The 17,584-nt window shown below is 50.4% G+C and overlaps 1 protein-coding gene and 1 long non-coding RNA gene across 6 annotated transcripts in view; one reads left to right on the forward strand and one right to left on the reverse strand.

Annotated features, from left to right (window-relative positions):
- The window catches only part of PDE7B (phosphodiesterase 7B), a 1,355,672-nt gene that overhangs the window by 505,034 nt on the left and 833,054 nt on the right, over positions 1 to 17,584 (reverse strand). For 2 of the 5 annotated variants that reach the window (XM_069606748.1, XM_069606747.1), the window contains exon 1: positions 12,635 to 12,860. The exons of 2 other annotated variants lie outside the window; for them this stretch is intronic. In XM_069606748.1, the coding sequence (XP_069462849.1) occupies positions 12,635 to 12,860 (226 nt within the window). Of the gene's footprint in view, positions 1 to 12,360; positions 12,491 to 12,634; positions 12,861 to 17,584 lie in introns of those variants that run through there. One more of the 5 variants, XM_069606751.1, reaches the window with a different exon arrangement.
- Positions 12,845 to 17,584, forward strand: part of LOC138453686 (uncharacterized) — a 30,795-nt gene continuing 26,055 nt past the window's right edge. The window contains exon 1 of the long non-coding RNA XR_011260494.1: positions 12,845 to 12,983. This is a non-coding gene — a long non-coding RNA (uncharacterized lncRNA). The remainder of the gene's footprint in view (positions 12,984 to 17,584) is intronic.

A 17,584-nucleotide genomic window follows, 5' to 3' on the forward strand; every position in this document is an offset into this window, starting at 1 on the left:
GAAGATGTACACATTTGGGAAGGCTCATGGCGGTGGTCCAGCGTTCATTATGTTCATGGCTGTGATAACATTGGCCTTGCACTGTATGTCGTGCACCTCTTAGAAGGAAGCTAAACATACAGCAACAAGGCCAAGGTAAACATTGCAACATTGAAGCCAAATAATGTTATACAATAGTTCATACTCTATTGCCAAGCACACGTGCTAACATATTGTTTCTCCTGAGCACAAGAACTCGTGGTGAAGTGCTCCAACCTCAACTCCACGTCTCGCTGCCGCCCTTGCCTGCTCCGCTGCTGTTTTTCCCACCCTACATGACTTTTTTTTTAGACGGCACAATGCGTGCCATCTAGGATCACACTACCTGTCCTCCATAACAACACACCCTCTGATGGAAGGTCCCCTTGACCCCAACACATGACAACAACAGCCTCCTCAGACCATGTGATCTGGTCAACTTTGCTCTGTGACAAACGTAGGGCCTCCAGCATCTCTGGTATTTTTGGCTATCTCGAGGATCACATGACAACATTGGTCACGTGTTTCGCGCCCTCTTGCAGGCCTCGACAGGCTTTCATTACTCAGGAATCCAAAGCAGAGGGCTACGAAGAAAAGGTCATCTCCTCTATAGTCCTGCTTTGGCCTGGTAAGAACTTTGGGTGGTAACAACCAATCCAATCCGCCACGGTAAGCCACACTATGTGCATCACCACACACACCCTTTCTGCAACATTGACCTCCGCCAAGCATGCAAACATTCCCCATGCACTCAGCGAATGTACCTCTTGCATTCTCGCAACCTCATCTAAACTCCACCCACTGTCACCCATCTTGCACTGTCCAAATGCTCACACGGCCTCGTGCTCCTCGATGCCGCAGACCGTGCCGACCTGCCCACTGCCCACTCGCTCGACTCTCACATCTTCACAGAAACTTGTCCCCCCACCCGCAACCACACACATCACCAATGTGCACGTCCCCAAAGGGCACAGCTTTCACCACATTCCCTGAGGCGGGCTTGCAATCATCCACAAACCCCCCTGGCCCTGCACAGGCCAAGGACTTTCTTTACTGTTCTCCATGGAACACTATGCAAACACTTTCCAAGTACACTTACAGACCCCCAGGGTTCGAAATTGCCAGGAGCTGGGAGTGTTTTAGCCCCTACTTGTAACATCAGCCTCTCTCTTACCCTCCTACCGATTCATGAGATATACCCAATTGATCTGCAACTCCCAAACCCAGGAAGACTTAACTACAGTCTTATGTGACAGCTGAACCACGTGCTATGAAGATTATGGCTTTCACCCCTGCCTCGGTACGTGGACGTGGCCGGTAATAGCCTGCCAGCCTGAGCCTAGGCAGGCCCAAACAAAGCGAGGGCTTTGGCTCTGGCCGGCAGGCTATTACCGACCATCGCCGCCCGCCGACGTGGAGGTGAAAGCTATTCGCACCACAGGGTTTATCCTGGGTGAAAATGTTTTTTTTTAGTCAGGAGATTGGTGTAGCACAGTAAAAAAAGATGGTCGATGCTACAGGGATAAGGGACCAAGTCTCTTTTCCATTTCTATGGCAGCTGAGCGGGAGGATGTGTTGCAGGCAAGTGGGGAGAGCGGAGGTGGGGAAGGAGTATGGTTTGTTTTGGGGGCTCCCTGTTGTCTCCCCACACACAAGGAAAAATAAAAAGATGGCGCCACCCGGGGAAGGTAATGTGTATTCTCGCTCACTGTTGCAGCCACCTGATTGGCTGAGCGCCCTTCCCCAGGTGCGAATACACATTTTAGCATATTGTCAGTGAGATAGCACAATGTGGGAAGTTCTCGCCCCAGACGTCTGAATGTGGGAAGTTCTCGCCCCAGACGTCTGTGTTCGTCCCTTGCAGGGTGCAGCCTCAAACCCCAACAGGGACAACTCAGCCCTTCAAACTTGTGAGATTAATTAAATTAGATGATAACAAGAACAACTATTACAGTCCTTGGAAGGGTGGGTAACGTGCCATGAAGAGCTATGTGAAAATGTGATATTATTATTACCAGAACCCACCACAGAGAAAGACCCTTTCCCAGCTGCTTCTCAAAATCAGGGCCTCCCTGATAGGTGGCAGCCTTACTGGTGAACTAAAGGCAGTCCAGATCCTCCCTCTTATCAGAAAGATGGTACTAAGTGAAAACATAGTTTTCAGGGACATAATTTGGGGGTCGCCAGAGGTCGCAAGTGTGACCTCTGAGGTCTCCCTTGCGACCTCTGTGGTCTCCCTTGCGACCTCTAATAAAAAAGAAAGATTATTATTTTATTTTTTTTGGATTGCAATGCAAGCTCCTGGGCTGTGGCCAGCACCATGTGGCTCTTTACTTCTGGAGTGGGTGGCTTTCTTGTTCAGGCCCCTTAAAAAAGAAATAAAATAAGAACAGGGGTGCCACAAGTCTAACACTTCCAGCACTGACCCTAAATAAGAAAGAATAGGAATGCCAAAAAATGTGTCTTTCTGGAATGCTATACAATAATTGCTGGGCTCATTAAAGGTTTATTTCAGGCACACTTCAGGGGGTGAGTCACTGATTTAGTCTGTTCTTAAAGGCCTCAACTCAGCCTTTCATCCTTCTGAGGTCGGTAAATGGGTACCAACACAGATTGGGTGATATTGGGTGTATATTTTTTCTATATAAAGCGCTTAAGCGTAAGTGCTATATAATAACACATCATTATCATTTGGTCAAGGACGTCTGCTTGCATTCACAGTAATTTGGTAATATGGGCCTATACACACTGATCTTAATGATACATATGGCGATCCATTCTTGTATGAAATGGACATCAAATTATAGTGATATAGGAACCATATTTTTCATAGTGTACAATGCTATGTGATGCCACTTCCTGTTTTGGCAACGGGTGAAAGGTCGTGTTCCATCACTTCCCACGATATCAATTCGGGGTGGGGTCAAATGACATCACTTCCTGTGATGTCATCAGGGTTCAAGGACGTGCAATGTCACTTCCACTACCCATGGTATTTTGGTGAAATGACGTCCCTGATAGTTTTCACTTGACTGAAAACTAAAAAGATCGATTTAGAATGACCGCTTTGTGACCGCACAGAGCGGTCATTCTAAATCGAACTGTATGCCCCTGCTGCACACGAGTGTGTGCAAGGGGCTGACAGGTGAGTGTCTGTGTGTAGGCGCGAGTGTTTGTCTGCGTGAGTGTTTGCGTGTACGGATGTGTGGACTTGATGTGTGTTGTGCTGGGAAGGGTGTGGTGGGAGGGTAAAGGGTTGAGTTCAGTTGGTGAAACCACCCCCCCCGTTTTACATAATACCCAGCAGAGAGGGTGGGGAAGGGAACACCTTGGAGAGGCAGGGGGTGGGTGGGGGCAATGTCATATTGCCGCATTTTAAAGCCGACACAAAGAAGGCCATTTTATTTGTGTCTGGTCTTTAGAATGAGGTAATATCACATAGAACCAGAAAGCCTACTCTCAACCCAGAGTCAACAAACTACCCCCCCATCACAGTCACCCACCCCCTTCATTAGCAATACCATCAAGAAGCTATCACGCAGGCAACCCTAACCCTTCAAGTGCACTGATTGAAATAACCCCATCTTGAGAGAGTCTGGGAGTTCTTTTTTGGAACCATAAAGTTGATCCAAAGTAACTGGCCCGTTCAGAGTAGCATAACCCCCCAATAATGAAACTGTTCCCCTCAGCTGGAGAAGGCACAGAGGATGAAGTGCCAAACTGGAACTCTGGGTCACGCCTTTGACTCATATGTGTTTGTACCTAAATAATAAACACTCAGGAATGGTTCAAGGAGCCGAGCTACCCTATATCAGACCACAAATATGTTGGCCCGAGAAGACACAATCACTGGGCTGGGCTTTAAGATATTGCGACAGGTGAAAACACAGCACTTCCCTGCCCATCAAACCCTATGAATTCTGAGAAGAAAAAACACGCGTACTTTACGGTCTACGGGATAATATGCTCTTTCAATGGAGAGGCAGTGTGAAGGGCCAACTGAACTCTTCCGGCACCCGTAGATCTCTTGGCAACGTGTGAAAAAACTCTCTGAGGGTAGCCCGCGAGGAGGATGCGAGCAGGCCGGGATAAGCTTACCTTGATCAACGCGATGGCTGCCAAGGCCTGAGCCAAAGAGCACACATGAGAAACAATGATAGGGCCTTTCTGGGCCTCAGGCGTGCAGATCTAATAATCGCGTGAATATCAAACGTCAGGGACAGCACTACACCGCAAAGGTTCCATGTGAATACGTCGCCGGATAAATGTTGTCGGGGAGGGACATTTCTTTTCCTGACCCCTGAAATGCTTTCCCTTAATATCCTAGAAGGGGTGTCATTTACGATTATAAACTCCAATCATAGAATATTTGGGGGAACTGATTTTACTGAGGGTGCATATTTGGGGAAATGTCGCCCCCTGGCTAGAGGGAGGCAGAGATGGAACCAAGATTCCCCTACCAAATCGAGGAAGCATTGGGGGAGGAGTGCAAAAAGCACTCTATACGGACCGCCGCGGCACTCAGTGCAAAACCAACATAATCATAAACCCAAACCCACATCCACACCCACACAAACTCGGAAACTGAAATAACTATGCACTAAGACAGTCATAGTGCTACAGCCTGGCTTGCGTTTAAGACAGGTTCCAACCAGCCCATTATTATTAAAAATAAGAGGCTCAAACTTTGGAGGACAAGCCCCTTAAAAAGAGAACATCTCCTTGTGCCTACCACCAAAATGGTGGGCACCTCAAACGAACACTGCTGGCAGGTGTCCCCTGTTCTCAGTTTTGAATGAGGCCTATGCCACGCGCCGGGCCTGCCTAAGGATTCTGGATTCTAATTTAATATTTCAGTTCAGGGTTTACTATATGGGTCTAACCAGAATAAGTTGCAAAATATCAAGCTTAACTGACTATGGGTGAGATTAGGTCACAAAGGGCCCCAATTAATGGCTTCCTTCCCGCCTTTAAGATTATGATTATAGAAAACAAACTGCAGCGTCCTAGTTCATTCAAAGGAAAAGGGTGAGGCTGAGGGGGGTGCCTGCTCAATGAGATCTTGCAGCACACGGAGGGCCCTTAAAAGACGAACCGACGCACTTTAGTGACGTCAACGCATTGGGCCCTGTTACAACTGCGCGTCACCATTGGCGTCTGCCTTTGCTGCTGATCAGGAGGGTCAAATGAATGGCCAAAGATAACTCTCGGCCTAGAGGGCTGCATCTGGTGGGGCACACCTGGAGTGGCAGCTTGCAGCTGCCCTCCAGAAAAGGGGCACATTTTTCCTCCTAGTGAATTTGTTTTTTTATTCTGTGCTCCAAGTATTTGTCTTTCTAACTTCTAGTAAGGCAGATTGTTAATGTGTGCCTCAACTAATTCGTAACTTTTATCATCTTAAAGGCATGTTGCATTTGCAAAAAGAATGCTATATTTTATATGGAATGGTTTGCCTGTGGCATGTCCCTGGTAAGCTTTTGAGCAAATGGGGTCCAGATTGTGGTGAAGCTTTGCAGGTGTGTTTTTTTGTTGTTGCAAGGTTTTAGGCTTTATAGCTAAGCTGAAGTGGTTGGATATGATATGATAAGTCATTTATAACGCCCATGTACACAAGTGTTTCTAGGCGCGACAAGGCAAGGGAGGGAAGACAGAGGGAGGACAAGACAAACAGTCTTACTAGGCCTTGTGTCATTCAGATCGTGCAAATGCGAGAACGAGAAGTGCAAGGGGAAAGCGAGGGGGGAAGTGCAAGGGAGAGAGGAGGGGAAACAGCGCAGCAATGCTTTGAGTAAGTGCAGCCAGGGCAGCGCGGATCTGGGTAGTGCAAGGAGACCAAGGGACTGTAGGGTGACAGTTATAGCTCCTAAGTGCATAGTGGGCCCGGAGGCAGTGCAAGGGAAACTGATCAAGAAAGAGCCTGGTACCAGTGAGACTCTGAGGGTAGCCAAGCAACCAGTCAGCACAGCAGACACGTAGGTCAGGTAGGTCAGCAGGGGAGGGAGAGAGAGAAAGCAGAGGAGAAGAGGAACGTTTTGAGCTGCTTCCAGAACTTCTGGTAGTCTGGATCAAGTTTCAGAGGGCCAGGGAGGCCATTCCAGATAGAGGCACTTGCAGAGGAGAGAGATCTACCCCCCACTATCTCCCTGGAGAAGTGTCTAACCCTTAGAGAGTTGGAGGTAGCTCAGCAAAGGGCTCGAAAAGGAAGGTATTTTGGAAGAGATCATTGGATGTAGTGCGGGCCTGGCCACAGAAAGCCTTGTGGACAATGCCATGGGTCTTGAACTTGGTCCTCGCAGCCACCGCGAGCCAGTGGAGAGATTTCAGGGCTGGAGAGATACAGTCCCTCGGCTTGAGGCCAAGGATACATTTTGCAGTCCTGTTCTGGATTAGTTGCAGAGGGTCAGAGAGTAGAGGAAGACAGATTGTGAAAGAGGGTGTTGCAGTAGTCCAGCCTAGCGAGAACCAGGGCTCTGGAGACAGTGAGTTTTTGGGGAAAGTGACAAAGGGAAGAGTACCTTTGAGGAGTTGCAACTGGTAGTGGGACTTCTTGGCGATGTCTGAGATGTGAGGCGAGAAAGAGAGAGTGATGTCAAAGATGACCCCGAGGTTTTTTGCCTTGCAGGAAAGCGAAGGAAGAGGGCCCAAGGCGGATGGCCAGAGTGAGAGAGGGAAAGCAGGGGCAGGGGTCGCCATGAGAAGGACTTCCGTCTTACTGGCAATAAGGCAGAGATTGTTGGAGGCGCACCAATCCTGAATCGCGGATAGACAGTCAGGAATGAGCGAGAAAGTAGAGGAGGCTGAGGAGACCCTGAAGGAAAGCACAGCGTCATCTGCATAACACTGAAAGTTAGAGGAGAAGGTAGAGATCAGGTCGACCAAAGGGGCCATGTAGAGGTTGAAAAATCAGGGTGAGAGGATAGAGCCCCGGGGAACGCCACAGGTAGAGAGAGAGGTGGCAGAGAGAAAGGAACCAAATTGGACCTGGGAGGGGCAGTACAACAGGAAGGGGGTCAGCCCCTCCAGGGCCTGATCCGTGATGCCCCGGTTCTCAGGGAGTCGATTGATCAGGATGGCGTGGTTGACCACGTCGAAAGCAGAGGAAAGATCAAGGGGGATGACGACAGAAGGAATGCTGGAATCAAGGTTAGGGAGCAGATCTTCACTGATGTTCAGGAGAGCACTTTCCGTGCCTCTGGTAGTTCTGAAGCCAGACTGATGGTCATGGAGACAACCAACAGATTCAGCGTGGAGAGTAAGGTGGGAGATGGCCAGCTTTTCCAAGAGTTTTCCCAGGGAAGGGGTGATGGAGATTGCTCGATAGTTCGTCGGGAAGGTAGGATCGGCAGACGGCTTCTTGAGGAGGGGGTGCACAAGGGAGTGCTTAAGGAGGGAGGGGAAAGTTCCAGTGGCGAAAGAGTGATTACATAAAACGGCCAAGGCTGGAGGAGGGCGTTAATATGGTCCTTGATGGTTCTGGAGGAGCGGTATAGCCATACTGGTTACATGGCTTAAAATTGTGTGCTGTACAAATATGTATTCAAATGAGTTTTCGCAGGATGTTATAAATTCTTGTCCAGATGAGGCAATAACACAGAACGTCCTATCGGTGCCAGTGGCAACAAGTGTTAAGGCCATGGCGCCTTTATCATGAATAATATTATTTTCCTTTATCAAGGAATAATGTTAAGATCTGCATGCTTTTGTTCAAAGACACCAGATGGTCCCGGTAGGATAGCGCAGCGGCAACGTGCGCGCCTTGGGACCAAGACGACACGAAGCAACACAGGTTCGATCCCGGGTCCGTGCTTAGAAACCTCTGGGTGTTTAACCGTGTTATAAATACGCAACTAAGACAAAAAAAAACAATTACACAACTAAAAAACAAACAATTCCTATAACAGCGCCTTGATGCCTGCGGACTGTGTTAGCGCTTTAAAAATGCGAATAAAACAAAAAAAAATATGTCTGTGCACTTCATAATTACAGCTGTGGTCCTATCCCAATGCAGGAGTCGTTAGAGGGTAACGTGACATACTAGTGGGTTACTGGACTGCGGCATCAATGCAAAGTTTTGTGCAGCGACACCCCTTTGCCAAAGGTGGAAATAGTTTTTGCTACAATTCCAAGTTAAGAACGAGTCGATACCTGGTTTCCTGCCAGGTCATTCACTCAGTAAATGTGCCACGTTAGTGTTGGGGTCCCCTGGAGCCGCGAACTGATCTTATTCGGGTCATTTGCCAACGACGATGCGTTGCAGCCACGTTGGGCAGCCGCGTCCTTGCTAGAGGCAACGGACACACGTCAGCGGGTTGTGCCGCGCGTGCGCAGTTCCACCGACCAGTGGACCGTGCCATCATTACCCAGCTGTGATGCGCAACTTTAGGATTATACCAGAATACTGCGCCCACGAGGGCACATTACGAGACCAATAAAAGTCGCGTTAGTGGTCCGCGCTACATGAAGCATTAGGACGCAGGAACACCATGCTTCTTTAATATAAGCATCATGTATGTTAAGGAGGGATGCTAGTCTACCTCATGGCAAAGCAAAAATGTGGAACGTGATTGGCCAATATACAAATCCACGGAATGGAATGTTAATGAAAATGTGTAGATGAATGTGCCAGTCAATCTTGGCCCTGCCAGCAATGGGAGTGGTCCTGCCCACACTGCAGGCCCATGGCCGCACTGGAGGAAACACTAGCCGCCCATGACCTGGCCTTGTGGGGCGTGGTCAGTGAGGTGTGGTATGGTTACCTTTAATGAAAAGGAAAGTGAGATGTTTTTTGGAAGGGAAAAGAAAGGGCAGCAAATGGAGCAGATTAGGAAACAGTGATGGGCCTGGAAAAGGGATGGGCCTTGGTCGAGGAACAGGGACAGGCCTCTGGCAAGCCGAAACAATGAGCCTTGGGCAGGAGTCATTCTGGGCCCCAGGCTAGGTGCGCCTGGAAGGAAGAGCAGGAATAAGCCCCGGTGGGGCAGATTGGGATGGGTCTCGGATGTGGAGTAGGGATGGGCCTCAGGTACAGAGAGGAGAAAGGGCTCGGATGCAGTGCAAGGATGGGCCTCGGATGCAGTGCAAGGATGGACCTCGGAAGCAATGCAAGGATGGGCCTCGGATGCAGTGCAAAGATGGGCCTCGGATGCAATGAAAGGATGGGCCTCGGATGCAGTGCAAGGATGGGCCCCTGTTGCAGAGCAGGATGGGCCCCTGTCCAGAGCAGGGTGGGCCCCTGTTGCAGAGCAGGGTGGGCCCCTGTTGCAATGCAAGGATGGGCCTCGGATGCAGTGCAAGGATGGGCCTCGGATGCAATGCAAGGATGGGCCTCGGACGCATTGCAAGAATGAGCCCCTGTTGCAGAGCAGGATGGGCCCCTGTTGCAGAGCAGGGTGGGCCTCGGGGCAGGGGCGTTGCTAGGGGGGGGGTAAGGGGGCTATAGCCCCTGGTCTTTTGGTTGTAGCCCCGGATAGAATCTCAGGAGCTACAGCCAAAAGACTAGCTAGCCCCCAGTCCCAACAGTTCCAACATCAGCTTAGCCCCGGGTCTTTTCCAGACCTAGCAACTCCCCTGCCTCGGGGGCAGGGCAGGTTGGTCCTTGAATGCAGAGGGTGCGTAGGTGTTGGTGGGTTTGAATCGAGGATGATGATGGAGTGCTGATGCTTGAAAGAGCTGGGCAGTGAGACTATGCAATGAGGGTAGAGATAGTGGATTATACTTATATAATCAGATAGATCAAAACATCACGAATTAACATTTCAAAATATTTACCCCAACTGTATTATATGGCTTATACATGACCTGATGTCACTTTAGAGTATCCCAAAGCAACCTCCATGAAATGGCGAGTGGGGGTGGCAAGCGCAGCCTACAAACCCGTTGCACCCAGAAGGAGACTATACGGTGTAGTTGGCAACTCCCCCTGGAGAAGAGTAAACAGGAATATCGAGTTACACACCTCGTGTGATTCACGGCAGCACGGGCTCGTGGCATAGGTGCGCGCGCCCGGGCACTTGCCGTCCCAGGCAGAAGAGCTGTCAGCCTCGGACGCTGTCACGCGCGGCACTTTTCTAGCACAACGCTGTGCGTCACGCCGTGCCGCGAAATGAGGGGGGCACCCCCCTGCAGCTCGAGGGCACAGGCCCTTGAGCTTGGGGAGCTGCCCACCGGGGTACAGGGGTGGGAAGGCGGGAAGAAAGGAAAGGAGGCCATAAGGCTCACACACCTCTCCCCTTCCCCCTCCTGCGTCCTCTCCCCTGGTGCAGGACTCACAAGCAGGGCCTGACTCGGTCAGAGCATAACACAAAACAAAAAGGTGCTAACTGGCGGTGGGCGCCAGCACTGAAACCCCCAGTGTCACCCCCTCTTCAAAGGGGGAGAGAATATTCTAACCAAAAGGTGAGGGAAGAGGCAAGAAGCCAAGCACCTAGGTGCTAAGTGGCTGCCAGCACAGGCATGGGCGTAATTTTAGAGGGGGACGGGGGGGGGGGGGGGGGGGGGGCGTTTGGGGGGGTGTTTGTCCCCCCCAACTTTCATGGCACATGATTTTGTCCCCATTCATTTGAATGGTGCATTTTTTTCAGATGAAATGCCCCCCCCAACATTGTCCCCCCAACTTTCATGGCACACGATTTTGTCCCCATTCATTTGAATGGTGCATTTTTTTTCAGATGAAATGTCCCCCCCAACATTGTCCCCCCCAACTTTCATGGCACACGATTTTGTCCCCATTCATTTGAATGGTGCATTTTTTTTCAGATGAAATGTCCCCCCCCCAACATTTTCAGCAGCGTTACTCCACTGGGCACAGGCCCGGCCAGTTGGGTGGCCAGAAGCCATATGAGGGCACATTTCCCCTCTACGGGCAGGCCTGCTCTGGGCTCTGCACTCCCAGACCCAGTTTCTCGTGTGCCCAGAACCCACCCCTGGAAAAGGTACATTTGGGCAAGCACAGGACAACGGTGGCTGCCTGAACGTCGTGGAACAGAAGAAACGGGGAAGGCGGCATGGGCCTGGAAGGAATCTGCCAGCAGTCACACGCGTGCTCACCAGCCAATGTACAGGTCCCAAACACACGGACCTGGGAGCTCACGCGCTGGGGGTCGTGGGGGCGGGGGGGGGGGGGGCACCCAGAAGAGCAACTTGCAGTCCCTGGCCCAAGCGCCCAAAAATACTGAACTAAGAAAACACTGCACACCTGTTTGCTGGGAAATACCAAAAATACTCAGTCATGCTTTATTAGTGTTATTGCCAACACAAAAGCAGTTTCCGCATATTGTTTTATGCACGTATTGTATAGAGTGTATGACCCGCAGCACTAGCCGTTCCACGGCTTATGCAATTCCTCTAGCTCTACAATACAATGACACCGGAAAAGCTGCAGGAGCATTTTCAGTACAGCGATGGCATAGGTTATACTTGCGTCACTCAGGTGTAAGAGCCGTTCACTTAAATATGTCGCACTGGTCCATCTGGAAAAGTCATTTTATAAGAAGTTTCTAGACCCTCGCTACCGCTACTTGCGGGTTTTGCCCAATCGAGGAAAGTGGGGGGGTGCTATGGAGATTTTCGTTCCACGTGATAACCACTGGAAGTATTAAGGGCGAGGACGGGAAGTCCCAGGCCCAGTGGGCCGGATCCACAGAACGTATAAAACGCTTCTGTGAAGCCGGCCCATAGCATGTGGGTTCTGCAGAGTGTGTACGGTGAAAGGAAACACTATTGAAAGAGGAAGCCATCCATTGGCATACGTCCAGGATTAAGTTTTCGGGAACTGTGTTTCGGGAAATGTATGGACGCATTTTCTCTTCGGGATTCAGACGCCTTGTGGCTTAGATGTCTAAATGATTTAGAAATTGCACGTAGTTTAGTCATCTTGGCTTTCTGGTGGTCCAACGTTTTACAAGAACTCCCCCGATTTAATGCATTGCTATTGTTGAGCTATCACTTATTAGATTGTAGTGATTGTTCTTGGCTGTGTTATGGTATGTGTGCAGGGATACATTCTTACATATTTTAAGACTGAACATGCCACGTTTTATTTATTTATTTACTTTTGCATGGAAAGTTTGATGTAAACCACATCACACGTAATAATAAATAAAACATAATCGTGCATATATATATGTATACATTTAGATCAGCAGATTCTACTCTTACCTAAATAAAAGGCAAGGATGTTATGCTCTTCAATGCTCATATTGTCTTGCGAAAGCAAACCTTATACACTACATCCACAATAAACGACATATCACAAAATCCATCCTAAATTACGCACACTACATGATTTGTACACAGAAAACTTCGAGACAATTATTAAAACAAATTTCCTAAAAGGGCTGATACCGTTTAAATCCGTCCTTAAAAGCATCTGATCCAAGAGCCTGCTGTCTCAAGAGTGCCCGCACTTCTCACACATGTCCCTAGCCCTCTTGGAACCCAGAACTCGGAGAACATGCACAGAACGCTGCCGCTGGCGCCTTTACCCACTGATGTATTTCAGCAGGAGTGACTGACGATTGCAGCGTGGCCGGGGCGAGCCTGCAGCTTGAACACAAATAGGGGCTTCAGCCCCACCCCACGCCCTCCGGTTCCGCGTGCAAAGGCGCGCAGCGTTTACCTGGTGCGCCCCCCTGAGCGCTCTCCGGCTCCAGCAGAAGGTCCCGGGGCCGCGGCCCCTGCAGCGCGCCCTTGGATTTCCAGAGGAGCCTCAGCACCCGGACGATCTCCGGCAGCTCCCAGGGCCAGGCGGCCAGCCTGCCCCCGGGGCAGGACAGCGTCTCCTCGGCGGCCCCCCACCTCCGGCCCAGCTCGGCTGCGGGCAGGCACCGGTCCAGCACGGGCATCCCGTGCGCCCCCCGTCCCAAGCCAGCTGCGGCCGGGGCGAGAGGGGAGCGCCCGGCGGCAGCAGCGAAACTCCTTCCACACAAGAAAAGCGAGGGTGGGGGGGCTTCTCTACCTGGGAGGAGGTGAGAACAGATACAGCAGCAGCTGCTCCCCAAAAACACACGCACACGTGACACGAGAAAGGGAGGTGTTTTGCCCCCGGGGCTCGGGGCAGGGGGAGACCGTGCCGGACCACGGGGCGGCTCGGAAAGGCGCCCGGTGCTGGGCGTCAGGGCTCCGGCTCGGCCTCTCCCCTCGGGCTCCGCAGCGGGCGCTGCTCTGAAGGTGCGCCGCGTCTCCTGCGCGCCCTCGGACTCATCCCCCCTCGCGAGTTTTCAGCATGCCCCCCCCCCCCCGTAACAGAAAGCGCCAACCGGCTGAGAGGATGCATGCGAGGCGCCCGGCGGCCGAGCTGTCTGTGCGAGCCCCCCTCCGCGGGTCCAGCGCTAGGGGGCGCAGCCCGCAGCTCCCGGCCGCCGCCTCCGCCCCGTCAGGGTGGCACGGAGCCAGCCAGCCATGCCCGCCTCCCGCGGGAGCCTGCAGCGCGAGCTCAGCCGGCCGGGGAGGTTTCCAGGCGCGGAGGGGCGCCTTGTGTCGCCCCCCTGGCCCGAGGCACGCGCTCCCTCCAATGCCCCCCCCCCCCACCCGAGCGCGGCCAGGTTAATACACCCTTCCCCGCTCCTGTCTCACCTCAGCTGCGGGGGAGGGGGGGGGGTGCTAAGCCCCAGGACTAGGCCTCGGGGTAACTTCCAAACGTGTCTGGGGCAGAGAGATGAACGGCAGCAGGGCGTGCGAGCTGAAATGGACAAGCAGTCCTGCTGCTCAGCCAAGACGCTGGCCTTGGGTTGGGGGGGAGGTGGGGTGGGGGTGCTGACTGGAACATCCAGAATCCGCATGGGGGAAGGTTATGGTTTTTTTTCCAGGCAGTTCAGGAAGGTGAAACTATAAATTCCATGCGTACTGGGGCCCAGACAACGTATTGATACAACTTCTACAGTAACGTACTTCCCAGGAACCCACCTGCTGCTTATTGGGCATGCTCAATGATAAACCAGGAACATTCGTTTCTAGTGCCATGAGTATTGGGTCCGCACATGTCTGTTTTGTCACGACTGTGTAAAGCCCAGAGACGTACCTAGTGTGAGGGCCTCAAGTACATTGGCTGTGCGCGCGTGGACTGGTGTGGCATTGCATGGCCCACACTGGTAACCTCGCCTTCCAAGATTCAGGCTTCCATATATCATCAAAGGTGCTGATATTGTCCAGTCCCTCTTGTGAACCAACAGGAAGTGACCCAAACTAAACCAACACATGTTAAAGAATTCTCTTTCCACTTCAACTGTGTTGCTTTGACATTTTGTAGAGAGTACAAGGTGTCGTCCCATTGTCCCCACAACCGCTCTAGTTCGCTCCCATGGGTTGGGGAACATTGCCATTAAACAGAGGCTTTTCTGCCCTGAAAATTGAGAAAGGGGTTTATCAGGTCGCAGGACGAAGAAGGAACCCGCGGTTTTTTGTGGCTTTGCCTCAGCTATACTGGAGTTAGGCACTGACATTCCAACATCTTAACTTGTGCAACTCTGTAGGCTGCATTTGAAGCAGACTGTCCCTGTTCCACTGATTGCATTTTGTAGACACTTTTATTTTTAAGACTTTGCGAGTGTAGTTTAGGCTGGTAGGAGATTTTAGCTGGGTGTAGGTTCGTCGGCAGAAGGGTGCTGGGTCATGTAGTGGGGGGAAAGTGTAGGGCGCCCTCTAAGTAAATGGTACCACCCGGAGAGTTGATTAGGGCAGCCTGCTGGCTTTTTGTTGTGGTATTCATTCCATACCATTTCGGGGGCGTGGAGTATTGCCCTGGATGAGTCCATTCCAAAGTCGTCTTTATTGCGGACAAAAGGGTTTGCGTGCCCCAGGCCCCCACCTTGGCAAGGGCACCTACACGGCTGCCTGATGCAAAGAAGTCAGTGCCCATTTTTTACAAAACATAAATGACGCATGCCATGATATTGTTTAGGTATCTGCTGACGCTTCGAGTCTGCTACCTGGCTGTTGATTTAAGATATCCTGTAGTGCATTCTGCCTACACTGTAGTACGCACAGTTGGTGCATTCACTGTAGCCCTTCTATCGTTCTGTCGGTAATATTTTTGATCATGTACAATAAGCAAAGTTGAAATGCATTTTGATCAATTTTTATAGCACAATGGTTCAGAAGACAGCTCAGCGTGTTAAGCGCCAGTTGAAGAGATTTGTGCTCAGATGTCATATCACTGTACCAAACACTGTCAAAGCCAAATCAGCCTTCCCTCTCTCTGAGGTTGATAAACATGAATACATGTGCTTTGGGGGTAGTAACGCCTACTGTGCTACAAAAAAGTATCTTCAGCGGATAGCCAGGGTATGGAAACTAAATCGCATCAGTACGGTGCAGGCCTAGAGCTTGGCTACTCCTAACGAGAGTTGTACAAACTAGGCAGTCACGTCAATGACCAGCATAAACTGTTAGCCGAGAGAGGTGATAGAGGAGCGAATTCGAGACCGGAAGGAAGGTGTTGCGACTCATGGCCCAGCTTTGCTGCCGGACGGTACAGTGATCCTGCAAAAGAGCAGCTCAACTCACAGGGCTGTCTTCTGTCAGAAAATGTGCCCTTTCACACACTGGAGGAATTGTTAAGTCATTGCCTGCCCATTGTTTTCCTGCAGGCCATCTGAGTAGATGGGCTCCTAGACAAGAGACAGACAACAGATTGTCATAGGCCTCGGGCAAACATGTCTTCAGGTTTGCTTATTTGACTCCGGAAACTGCTTGATTTTTTTGTATCATTTCGAATGTACTACTTCACACCATGAATGAATAATCTGCTTGTCTGCGTGATGGGCGTACTTAAAGCTGTCAAATTCAGTAGTAAAACTCAGCTGAGATGTATTGGGGCCCCATCAATTAGTATTATGACACATGTATACTACCATTGATGACAGAGAAAATCAAGCTAGAAACATGCTCATTTTGCGTTACGCTTCTAGACGTTATTTTAAAAAACATTGTCATGTTGTGTCATTATGTGATTTGCTTGAATACCAAATCAGGTCTGCAAAGCGGAGTCTTCTTTAAGTTCATGAAAGTCAAACATTACTGGAGGATTTCAGAGTGGAGCAGACACCGCTACAAGAGCTGGAGAATTCAAAGCTGCTTGAGAAGGGATGTTGAGATATTTTTGTGTTGTTATGCGGGCTAGGTTCCAGAGAAAATGGGACGGGACCCGAAGCAGATCTTAAAATGGGCTCACTGGTGATAGGTTGAGGACATGGCGCATCATAGTGCGCTATCTTATGTTACCATGCTTTTGAATTGCTCGGAATCACCACTGTAGTTGTTTCAAAATGTTGATCCTTGTCTGTGTGGTGGTATTGTGGCCCTGCCTGGGGAAGCCAGACCTTCATCTGCTGGAGAAGAAGAGTAAGAGAGAAGGGAAGCGGCAAAGGGGCTTGCAAATGCAGAGATGGTGTCATGCGGGTGGGGGGGGCGATTTCTATTATTGGGGAGGCATGTAAGTCCATTCTGCATTGACTATCTTCTAAAGAGATGCGGCTTACCAAAGTAAGTTCTGAATTACTACGCCCTCGGATCCCAATGCAGCATTGGAATAATTATTGGCTAGAGATCAAGTCATGGACGTCATTTAGGGGTGGCCAGGGGTTGCAATTGCGACCCCTGAGGTCTCCCTTGCTACCCCTGTGGTCTCCATTGCTACCCCTAAAAAAAAAGCATGTCATTTTTTTTTTAGATTGAGGCTCATGGGTTGTGGCCAGCAGCATGTGGCTATTTGTTTCTGGAGTGGCTGGTTTTCTGATAGCTATAGCCAGTAAAATAGCTCAGTGGGTTGAGCACTGGCTGCTGCAATGTGTGATCTGCAGCTTGCAGGTTCGACTCCCAGCAAGGTCAACTCAGCCTTTCATCCTGCTGAGGATGATAAATGAGTACCAACACAGGTTGGGTGATATTGTATGCATATTTGTTCTATATAAAACGCTTAAGTGTAAGTGCTATATAATAACACATCATTATCGTTTCGCCTTGGACTCTGCTTGCATTCACAGTGTTTGGTAATATGGGCCTATGCGCACTATTTAGGATACATATGGCGATCCATTCTTGCATGAAATGTATATCACTTGACAGTGATATCGTTATAGTAACCATATTGTTCGTAGTTTACTTAGAAACAATACTAATGATGCGACTTCCTGTTTTGTCAGTGGTGAAAGGTCATGTTCCTTCGCTTCCTGTGATGTCACTTCGGGGTGGGGGTCAAATGACATAACTTCCTGTGATGTCATCAGAGGTCAAGGGTCGTGTGATGTCACTTCCGCCACCCCTGGCATTTTGGTGAAATGACGTCCCTGGATCAAGTAGTGCTGGGTTCTGAGCATCCTGACAGATATGTTGTCTTAAAATAGCTGCAGGGTCTATGTATGTTACTGCAAGTTCCTGAATAGTAATTCTGGGACTGCCAAGCTGACTCTGCAAGGTGGCGTACTCCAGATTAAGGCGTGTGAGAAGGAGAACGCTGCTCCTGCCATGGAGTACTGGGCCACAGACGTCCATCCAAGTCTCGTCGCAGGAATGAAGGCATGAAGAGCCCCCTGAACCCGGCACGTCAGACCCTCAAGACCCTCCTCGCCTG

This window comes from Ambystoma mexicanum, chromosome 4p (assembly GCF_040938575.1).
Source record: "Ambystoma mexicanum isolate Mex_15411 chromosome 4p, UKY_AmexF1_1, whole genome shotgun sequence".
Taxonomy (NCBI): Eukaryota; Metazoa; Chordata; class Amphibia; order Caudata; family Ambystomatidae; genus Ambystoma; species Ambystoma mexicanum.